General features: G+C 46.8%; 1 protein-coding gene across 2 annotated transcripts in view; it reads right to left on the reverse strand.

Annotated features, from left to right (window-relative positions):
- LOC124000634 (carbonic anhydrase 4-like) overlaps positions 1–11,388 on the reverse strand; it is a 34,450-nt gene extending 23,062 nt beyond the window's left edge. For both annotated transcript variants that reach the window (XM_046307157.1, XM_046307156.1), the window contains exon 1: positions 11,262–11,388. In XM_046307157.1, coding sequence (XP_046163113.1) covers positions 11,262–11,325 — 64 coding nt within the window. In that variant the 5' untranslated portion in view covers positions 11,326–11,388. The remainder of the gene's footprint in view (positions 1–11,261) is intronic.

The following is an 11,388-nucleotide window of genomic DNA, read 5'->3' on the forward strand; positions in this document are numbered from 1 at the left end:
TCCAGCTGTTTTTCAGGCATTAGTTAATGATGTACTGAGAGACATGCTGAACATCTTTGTTTTTGTCTACCTTGACGATATCCTGATTTTTTCACCGTCACTCGAGATTCATGTTCAGCACGTTCGACGTGTACTCCAGCGCCTTTTAGAGAATTGTCTCTACGTGAAGGCTGAGAAGTGCGCCTTTCATGTCTCCTCTGTCACTTTTCTCGGTTCTGTTATTTCCGCTGAAGGCATTCAGATGGATCCCGCTAAGGTCCAGGCTGTCAGTGATTGGCCCGTTCCAAGGTCACGTGTCGAGTTGCAGCGCTTTCTAGGTTTCGCTAATTTCTATCGGCGTTTCATTCGTAATTTCGGTCAAGTTGCTGCCCCTCTCACAGCTCTTACTTCTGTCAAGACCTGCTTTAAGTGGTCCGGTTCCGCCCAGGGAGCTTTTGATCTCCTCAAGAAGCGTTTTACATCCGCTCCTATCCTCGTTACTCCTGACGTCACTAAACAATTCATTGTCGAGGTTGACGCTTCAGAGGTGGGCGTGGGAGCCATTCTATCCCAGCGCTTCCAGTCTGACGATAAGGTCCATCCTTGCGCTTATTTTTCTCATCGCCTGTCGCCATCGGAACGCAACTATGATGTGGGTAACCGCGAACTGCTCGCCATCCACTTAGCCCTAGGCGAATGGCGACAGTGGTTGGAGGGGGCGACCGTTCCTTTTGTCGTTTGGACTGACCATAAGAACCTTGAGTACATCCGTTCTGCCAAACGACTTAATGCACGTCAAGCTCGTTGGGCGTTGTTTTTCGCTCGTTTCGAGTTTGTGATTTCTTATCGCCCGGGTAATAAGAACACCAAGCCTGATGCCTTATCCCGTCTCTTTAGTTCTTCTGTGGCTTCTACCGATCCCGAGGGGATTCTTCCTTATGGGCGTGTTGTCGGGTTGACAGTCTGAGAGACAGGTTAAGCAAGCACTCACTCACACTGCGTCGCCGCGCGCTTGTCCTAGTAACCTTCTTTTCGTTCCTGTTTCTACTCGTCTGGCTGTTCTTCAGTGGGCTCACTCTGCCAAGTTAGCTGGCCATCCCGGCGTTCGAGGTACACTTGCTTCTATTCGCCAGCGCTTTTGGTGGCCTACTCAGGAGCGTGACACGCGCCGTTTCGTGGCTGCTTGTTCGGACTGCGCGCAGACTAAGTCAGGTAACTCTCCTCCTGCCGGTCGTCTCAGACCGCTTCCCATTCCTTCTCGACCATGGTCTCACATCGCCTTAGACTTCATTACCGGTCTGCCTTCGTCTGCGGGGAAGACTGTGATTCTTACGGTTGTCGATAGGTTCTCTAAGGCGGCACATTTCATTCCCCTCGCTAAGCTTCCTTCCGCTAAGGAGACGGCACAAATCATCATCGAGAATGTGTTCAGAATTCATGGCCTCCCGTTAGACGCCGTTTCAGACAGAGGTCCGCAATTCACGTCACAGTTTTGGAGGGAGTTCTGTCGTTTGATTGGTGCTTCCGTCAGTCTCTCTTCCGGTTTTCATCCCCAGTCTAACGGTCAAGCAGAAAGGGCCAATCAGACGATTGGTCGCATACTACGCAGCCTTTCTTTTAGAAACCCTGCGTCTTGGGCAGAACAGCTCCCCTGGGCAGAATACGCTCACAACTCGCTTCCTTCGTCTGCTACCGGGCTATCTCCGTTTCAGAGTAGTCTGGGTTACCAGCCTCCTCTGTTCTCGTCCCAGCTCGCCGAGTCCAGCGTTCCCTCCGCTCAGGCGTTTGTCCAACGTTGTGAGCGCACCTGGAGGAGGGTGAGGTCTGCACTTTGCTGTTACAGGGCGCAGACTGTGAGAGCCGCCAATAAACGTAGGATTAAGAGTCCTAGGTATTGTCGCGGCCAGAGAGTGTGGCTTTCCACTCGTAACCTTCCCCTTACGACAGCTTCTCGTAAGTTGACTCCGCGATTCATTGGTCCGTTCCGTGTCTCCCAGGTCGTCAATCCTGTCGCTGTGCGACTGCTTCTTCCGCGACATCTTCGTCGCGTCCATCCTGTCTTCCATGTCTCCTGTGTCAAGCCCTTTCTTCGCACCCCCGTTCGTCTTCCCTCCCCCCGTCCTTGTCGAGGGCGCACCTATTTACAAGGTACGTAGGATCATGGACATGCGTTCTCGGGGACGTGGTCACCAGTACTTAGTGGATTGGGAGGGTTACGGTCCTGAGGAGAGGAGTTGGGTTCCATCTCGGGACGTGCTGGATCGTTCGCTGATTGATGATTTCCTCCGTTGCCGCCAGGATTCCTCCTCGAGTGCGCCAGGAGGCGCTCGGTGAGTGGGGGGGTACTGTCATGTTTTGTCATATATTGTCTTGTCCCTGTGTTTTCCCTTCTGTTCGTTTCCCCCTGCTGGTCTTATTAGGTTCGTTCCCTTTTTCTATCCCTCTCTCTCCCCCTCCCTCTCTCTCTTCTCTCTATCGTTCCGTTCCTGCTCCCAGCTGTTCCTCATTCTCCTAACTCACTCATTTAGTCTTTTCACACCTGTCCCCTATTTTGCCTCTGATTAGAGTCCCTATTTCTCCCCTTGTTTTCCACTTCTGTCCTTGTCGGATCCTTGTATAATGTTCGATGTGCTGTGTCCTTGTCTCGCCCTGTCGTGTCTTGTCTCCTTCAGATGCTGCGTGTGAGCAGGTGTCTTAGTCTGCTACGGTCGGTGCCTTCCCGAAGCAACCTGCAGTCAATGGTCGAGTCTCCAGTCTGTCCTCGTTACTACGAGTGGATTTAAGTTTTTTCCTGTTTTTGTTTTCTTCTTTAGTGTTCCAGGATTATTACTTTTGCCATTTACTGGAATAAAGACTCTGTTTTCGCTAAGTCGCTTTTGGGTCCTCATTCACCAGCATAACAGCTGGATGATTTTTTAAAGTCTAATGCTGCGGGTAATGGAGTCTCCAATGACTAGGGTTTTCAATTTGTCAGAGCTAATGGTGGGAGGCTTCGGTGTCTCAGACCCCGTAACGGGTGGAGGAGAGACCAGGGAAGGCTCAGCCTCTGACTCCAACTCGTTGCTTAATGGGGAGAACAGGTTGAAAGTTTATGTCGGCTGAATGAGCGACACCGGTTGAGCATTCCTACAGCATTTCCTCCCAGGAGCCAGAAAATTGTCCAGCTGCGTGGACTGTGCGACAGATGCTGTTTCATGCGTTGCTACACTTCAAGGAATAATGTTAATGTTACCACTTAGCTTCGGCTGGTGGAGGTTGTGTAGAACCCGTGTAGAACCATGTCCAGATAAAGCGTCAGGGGTGAAAAAGTTGAATGAAAAAAGTAGAGCGAGGGAATAAAAAAATATATACAACCGTAAAGTTGTCAGGTAGCAAAGTAACGGTAGCACGTAAACAATCCACAAATTGTGATCGGAGACTCTAAATTAAGCTCAGGTGCATCCTGTTTCATTTGTTATTGTTTCAACTGCCGATTGGCCCTTAAAGTGTGTGTACTTTAATGTGTTTACAGTGGCTTTGGAAAGTTTTTGACTTTTTCCACTCAACCATCCTTACTCTAAAATTGATTAAATAAATACAAATCCTCAGCAACCTACACACAATACCACATATTGACAAAGTGAAAACAGGTTTTTAGAAATAAATAAATACATTTATTACAAGTAAAAAACAGAAATATCTTATTTACAGAAGTATTCAGACCCTTTGCTATGTGACTCGAAGTTAAGCTCAGATGCATCCTGTTTCCATTGATCATCCTTGAGATGTTTCTACAACTTGATTGGAGTCCACCTGTGGTATATTCAATTGATTGGAGTCCACCTGTGGTAAATTCAATTGATTGGACATGATTTGGAAAGGCACACACCTGTCTATATAAGGTCCCACAATTGACAGAGCATGTCAGAGCAAAAACCAGTGAGGTCAAAGGAATTGTCCGTAGAGTTCAGACAGAACTGTGTCAAGGCACAGATCTGGGGAACGGTACCAAAACATTTCTGCAGAATTGAAGGTCCCCAAGAACACAGCGATCTGTGGTGAAGGGCCTCGGTCAGGGAGGTGACCATGAACCTGATGGTCACCATGAAAGAGCCCTAAAGTTCCTCTGTAGAGATTTGAGAACTTTTTTAATGGTAGAGTGGCCAGACGGAAGCCACTCATCAGTAAAAGGCACATGGCAGCCCACCAAAAGCCATCTAAAGACTCTCAGACCATGAGAAACACGATTCTCTGGTCTGATGAAACCAAGATTGAAGTCTTTGGCCTGAATGCCAAGCGTCACGTCTGGAGGAAACCTGGCACCATCCCTACGGTGAAGCATGGTGGTGGCAGCATCATGCTGTGGCGGTGCTGTGTGGGTGTTTTTCAGCAGCAGGGACTGGGAGAGTAGTCAGGATCAAGGCAAAGATAAATGGAGCAAGGTACAGAGAGATCCTTGATGAAAGCCTGCTCAAGAGGGCTCCGGACCTCAGACTTGGGTGAAATTTCACCTTCCAACAGGACAACTACCCTAAGCACACAGCCAAGACAATGCAGGAATGTCTTTCAGTGACCCAGCCAGAGCCCGGACTTGAACCCAATCAAACATCGCTGGAGAGCCCTGAAAATAGCTTTGCAGCAACGCTCCACATCCAACCTGACAGAGCTTGAGAGGATCTGCAGAGAAGAATGGAAGAAACTCTCCAAATACAGGTGTGCCAAGCTTGTAGCGTCATACCCAAGAACACTCAAGGCTGTAATCACTGCGAAAAAGCTTCAACAAAGTACGATTAAAGGGTTTGAATACCTAAGTGAATGTGATAATTCAGTTTATTTTTGTATATAAATTTGCAAAAATGTCTAAAAACCTGTTTTTGCTTTGACATTATGGAATATTATGTGTCGATTGATGAGGGGAAAAAACAGTTTAATAAGTTTTAGAATATGGCTGTAATGTAACAAAATGTGGAAAAAGTCAAGGGGTCTGGATACGAAAGCACTATATATATATATATATATATATATATATATATATATATATATATATATAAATACACACTGAAAAAAATATAAACGCAACATGTAAAGCATGATCTAAAATGAAAGATCCCAGATATGTTCAGATTTCAAAAAGGCTTTATGGCGAAAGCACACCATGCGATTATCTGAGGACAGCGCCCCGCATACAAAAGCATGAAAAACATTTTTCAACCAGGTAGGTGCACCACGAAAGTTAGAAATAGCGATATAATAAAACCGTGCCTTTGAAGAACTTCTTCTGTTGGCACTCCAAAAGGTCCCAGATACATCACAAATGGTCCTTTTGTTCAATAAAGAGCTTCTATAAAACTCCAAAAACTCAGTTTAGCTGGCACGCTTCGTTCAATAATCCACCGGTTTCGTCCTTCAAAATTCATACAAAATGAATCCCAAACGTTACCAATAAACTTCTTCAAACAAGTCAAACAATGTTTATAATCAAACCTCAGGTACCCTAAATAAATGATCAAATTTAAGACAGAGAATCGTTATTGTCTTTACTGGAGATAAACAACAAAGAATGCGCGCTCATCCATGCGCATGAAAACACTACAGCCAAAATGGGAGCCACTTAGAAAAACTACAAATTCTAGCTCATTTTGCCAAAAACAAGCCTGAAACTCTTTCTAAAGACTTTTGACATCTAGTGGAAGCCCTAGGAACTGCAATCTGGCAGGATTCCACCTCATAATAACCATGACAGCCATTGGAATGTTTTATTTGTCCTCAGGTTTTGGCCTGCCATATCAGTTCTGTTATACTCACCGACATTATGTTAACATTTTTAGAAACTTTAGAGTGTTTTCTATCCAAATCTACCAATTATATGCATATCCGCAGCTTCTGGGCCTGAGTTACAGGCAGTTTACTTTGTGCACGCTTTTCATCCAGATGTGAAAATACTGCCCCCCAGCCCAAAGAGGTTTTAAGGTATGTTAAAAAAAGACAGTGAGAGTGATCTCAGGAGATGTATGTCATTGTGTTCTCTATGAGTAGGCTTACGCAACAACACTCCACATTTTACATGGTATGTAGGTCTACCTGGTTAAATAAAGCTGAAATAAAAAAATTAAAAAACATAAGTTATAGGAAGCTTGCTCTAAACTGGAACATAGTGCTAATTCAAAGGGGCCATAATAATCAACAATGCAAATGGGTATGTCATGGCCAAGTGATTGTGCACTGAGGTCATGTGTGTCTTTTGGAATGCAAAGGGAACGACCACCTGGAAGAGCAGGGGAAATTCAGTGCACAGGTATTTTAAACCTCTACAGGATCGGTGTCCTTACATTACATTACATTTAAGTCATTTAGCAGACGCTCTTATCCAGAGCGACTTACAAATTGGTACATTCACCTTATGACATCCAGTAGAACAGTCACTTTACAATAGTGCATCTAAATCTTAAAGGGGGGGGTGAGAAGGATTACTTATCCTATCCAAGGTATTCCTTAAAGAGGTGGGGTTTCAGGTGTCTCCGGAAGGTGGTGATTGACTCCGCTGTCCTGGCGTCGTGAGGGAGTTTGTTCCACCATTGGGGGGCCAGAGCAGCAAACAGTTTTGACTGGGCTGAGCGGGAACTGTACTTCCTCAGTGGTAGGGAGGCGAGCAGGCCAGAGGTGGATGAACGCAGTGCCCTTGTTTGGGTGTAGGGCCTGATCAGAGCCTGGAGGTACTGAGGTGCCGTTCCCCTCACAGCTCCGTAGGCAAGCACCATGGTCTTGTAGCGGATGCGAGCTTCAACTGGAATCCAGTGAAGAGAGCGGAGGAGCGGGGTGACGTGAGAGAACTTGGGAAGGTTGAACACCAGACGGGCTGTGGCGTTCTGGATGAGTTGTAGGGGTTTAATGGCACAGGCAGGGAGCCCAGCCAACAGCGAGTTGCAGTAATCCAGACGGGAGATGACAAGTGCCTGGATTAGGACCTGCGCCGCTTCCTGTGTGAGGCAGGGTCGTACTCTGCGGATGTTGTAGAGCATGAACCTACAGGAACGGGCCACCGCCTTGATGTTAGTTGAGAACGACAGGGTGTTGTCCAGGATCACGCCAAGGTTCTTAGCGCTCTGGGAGGAGGACACAATGGAGTTGTCAACCGTGATGGCGAGATCATGGAACGGGCAGTCCTTCCCCGGGAGGAAGAGCAGCTCCGTCTTGCCGAGGTTCAGCTTGAGGTGGTGATCCGTCATCCACACTGATATGTCTGCCAGATATGCAGAGATGCGATTCGCCACCTGGTCATCAGAAGGGGGAAAGGAGAAGATTAATTGTGTGTCGTCTGCATAGCAATGATAGGAGAGACCATGTGAGGTTATGACAGAGCCAAGTGACTTGGTGTATAGCGAGAATAGGAGAGGGCCTAGAACAGAGCCCTGGGGGACACCAGTGGTGAGAGCGCGTGGTGAGGAGACAGATTCTCGCCACGCCACCTGGTAGGAGCAACCTGTCAGGTAGGACGCAATCCAAGCGTGGGCCGCGCCGGAGATGCCCAACTCGGAGAGGGTGGAGAGGAGGATCTGATGGTTCACAGTATCGAAGGCAGCCGATAGGTCTAGAAGGATGAGAGCAGAGGAGAGAGAGTTAGCTTTAGCAGTGCGGAGCGCCTCCGTGATACAGAGAAGAGCAGTCTCAGTTGAATGACTAGTCTTGAAACCTGACTGATTTGGATCAAGAAGGTCATTCAGAGAGAGATAGCGGGAGAGCTGGCCAAGGACGGCACGTTCAAGAGTTTTGGAGAGAAAAGAAAGAAGGGATATTGGTCTGTAGTTGTTGACATCGGAGGGATCGAGTGTAGGTTTTTTCAGAAGGGGTGCAACTCTCGCTCTCTTGAAGACGGAAGGGACGTAGCCAACGGTCAGGGATGAGTTGATGAGCGATGTGAGGTAAGGGAGAAGGTCTCCGGAAATGGTCTGGAGAAGAGAGGAGGGGATAGGGTCAAGCGGGCAGGTTGTTGGGCGGCCGGCCGTCACAAGACGCGAGATTTCATCTGGAGAGAGAGGGGAGAAAGAGGTCAGAGCACAGGGTAGGGCAGTGTGAGCAGAACCAGCGGTGCCGTTTGACTTAGCAAACGAGGATCGGATGTCGTCGACCTTCTTTTCAAAATGGTTGACGAAGTCATCTGCAGAGAGGGAGGAGGGGGGAGGAGGATTCAGGAGGGAGGAGAAGGTGGCAAAGAGCTTCCTAGGGTTAGAGGCAGATGCTTGGAATTTAGAGTGGTAGAAAATGGCTTTAGCAGCAGAGACAGAGGAGGAAAATGTAGAGAGGAGGGAGTGAAAGGATGCCAGATCCGCAGGGAGGCGAGTTTTCCTCCATTTCCGCTCGGCTGCCCGGAGCCCTGTTCTGTGAGCTCGCAATGAGTCGTCGAGCCACGGGGCGGGAGGGGAGGACCGAGCCGGCCTGGAGGATAGGGGACATAGAGAGTCAAAGGATGCAGAAAGGGAGGAGAGGAGGGTTGAGGAGGCAGAATAAGGAGATAGGTTGGAGAAGGTTTGAGCAGAGGGAAGAGATGATAGGATGGAAGAGGAGAGAGTAGCGGGGGAGAGAGAGCGAAGGTTGGGACGGCGCGATACCATCCGAGTAGGGGCAGTGTGGGAGGTGTTGGATGAGAGCGAGAGGGAAAAGGATACAAGGTAGTGGTCGGAGACTTGGAGGGGAGTTGCAATGAGGTTAGTGGAAGAACAGCATCTAGTAAAGATAAGGTCGAGCGTATTGCCTGCCTTGTGAGTAGGGGGGGAAGGTGAGAGGGTGAGGTCAAAAGAGGAGAGGAGTGGAAAGAAGGAGGCAGAGAGGAATGAGTCAAAGGTAGACGTGGGGAGGTTAAAGTCGCCCAGCACTGTGAGAGGTGAGCCGTCCTCAGGAAAGGAGCTTATCAAGGCATCAAGCTCATTGATGAACTCTCCGAGGGGACCTGGAGGGCGATAAATGATAAGGATGTTAAGCTTGAAAGGGCTGGTAACTGTGACAGCATGGAATTCAAAGGAGGCGATAGACAGATGGGTAAGGGGAGAAAGAGAGAATGACCACTTGGGAGAGATGAGGATCCCGGTGCCACCACCCTGCTGACCAGAAGCTCTCGGGGTGTGCGAGAACACGTGGGCGGACGAAGAGAGAGCAGTAGCAGTAGCAGTGTTGTCTGTGGTGATCCATGTTTCCGTCAGTGCCAAGAAGTCGAGGGACTGGAGGGAGGCATAGGCTGAGATGAACTCTGCCTTGTTGGCCGCAGATCGGCAGTTCCAGAGGCTACCGGAGACCTGGAACTCCACGTGGGTCATGCGCGCTGTGACCACCAGATTAGGGTGGCCGCGGCCACGCGGTGTGGAGCGTTTGTATGGTCTGTGCAGAGAGGAGAGAACAGGGATAGACAGACACATAGTTGACAGGCTTACCTCAGGACGGTTGAGCTAACGTAGGCTCATGCGATTAGCATGAGGTTGTAAGTAACAAGGAAATTTCCCAGGACATAGACATATCTGATATAAGCTTAAATTCTGGTTAACCTATAACTGCACTGTCCAATTTACAGTAGTTGTTACAGTGAAAGAATACCATGCTATGGTTTGAGGAGAGTGCACAGTTATGAACTTGAAAATGTAGTAATAAACCAATTAGGCACATTTGGGCAGTCTTGCTACAATTTCTTAAACAGAAATTAAATGGTTCATTGGATCAGTCTAAAACGTTGCACATACACTGCTGCCATCTAGTGGCCAAAATCTCAATTGCGCCTGGACTGGAATAATACATTATGGCCTTTCTCTTGCATTTCAAAAGCTCTAGGTCTCTTGTTATCAGATGCAAAACAAATGTAGCATGATCAGTTACGTTTGTGAATGCAATCTTTATCCAAATGGTATGGTATCCAGTTTCAACCTGTTTTCAACATCTGCAGAGCATGCAGTGTAGCCTGTGAATTACCCATTTCAGCATTGGGGAAAACAGATAGATCATGGATTGTGTCGTAATTGTATCAATGAAACTAGGCCTGTAGGATATCTGCGTTCGCCGGGTTAAAGATTTTCCGTTTTTACGCAGCGCTTATTCCTGTTTATTCCTGGAGCTCGTGCCGCGTCTCGTTGATTGCAGCGGCAAACACGCACGTTCCTCTCGTTGGCTCCGGTTAAACTTCGCATATGATGCAGGTGCACGTGGAAGATGAATGGGATTGCTTGATATAACGTAGCCTTTTCAAAATACAATTCTAAAAACTATATGATGGGCTTCTCCGTTCGTTTTCTTTTAATAGTAGCCCAGAATAATCTACCGGACACCATTTTGACACCTCAGTGCCAGCACCTTTGGCATATTGATTTGCTGACAGGCAGAGACTCTCACTTTATGTCCTTGAACTTACTGTGCTTTCCTCGTCAGGGGGAATGAGAGCCTGCCAGCAATGCCGTGATGCTCGTGTGAAATGCGTGGGAAATCTCTTATCGACAAGGCAGAATTTTATGCGCGCGTTTGGGGTGATGATAGTGCGGTGCGTGGAATATGATGTTCAAAGCTAGTAGTGGTCATAGGGTACGCTAGTAGCCTACATATAGACTACAAACGTATTTTTAAAATTTATATTAAATTAGCCAGCGAAGTGTTATCAATTTCATAAATACTCAAATAGGATACCGGATAAAATGCCAAAACAGGACCTTCCCAAATGAAAGGCCATTTTTGAAGTCTATAACAAAAATATAACAGCTGAAACTGACTTCAACCAATTACTTTTACGGTTTTATTGGTCGACTTGTACATAATATAATAGCCAATGTTTGATAGCTTTTGATATATCATAGGAAATAAGAAGTAGATGTGTTGCTGTTTAATTAAACGAATCTAAACCCTCAATACAACATCAACCATGTAAATGGGTTGATAATGAGCAGGTGGATCATGCATAAACTTTATCGGCTAGAATTATCAATGTATGTAAAGTGATCCCCTCACCAAGTTCATGTGATCTGTAATATGCAGGACACTGATCGTTTCAACTCAGTGGTAGGAAATGAGAACATTGTCGCATGTTTACTTCAGGGTATTTGATTAATTTAAACTGCAAATAAACAAAAAAATGTTTTTACATTTGTTTTGAATTTACAATGAGCTCATTTTTACTTATCAAGCTTTTTTCGATTCTACCAAATGTATTAAACACTTATTTGTGTCAGTTGACAATTGAAAAATATGCACAAATCTGATTAATTTAATATATAGCATATACAGAGATTATACCTTTCCTTCTAAATTCCGAAAACAAATAATTGATATCGACTCACCTGCCCCGGTACAGATCTTCAAAAAGGATGCAAAACAAATCGGTACAATTAGATGCCGCTGCATTTTGGAGTGAGTCTCTGTCGGGCTCGAGCGGCGCAGGGGGACACAATGAGTTCGTTATTAAAT

Source organism: Oncorhynchus gorbuscha, linkage group LG16 (genome assembly GCF_021184085.1).
Source record: "Oncorhynchus gorbuscha isolate QuinsamMale2020 ecotype Even-year linkage group LG16, OgorEven_v1.0, whole genome shotgun sequence".
Taxonomy (NCBI): Eukaryota; Metazoa; Chordata; class Actinopteri; order Salmoniformes; family Salmonidae; genus Oncorhynchus; species Oncorhynchus gorbuscha.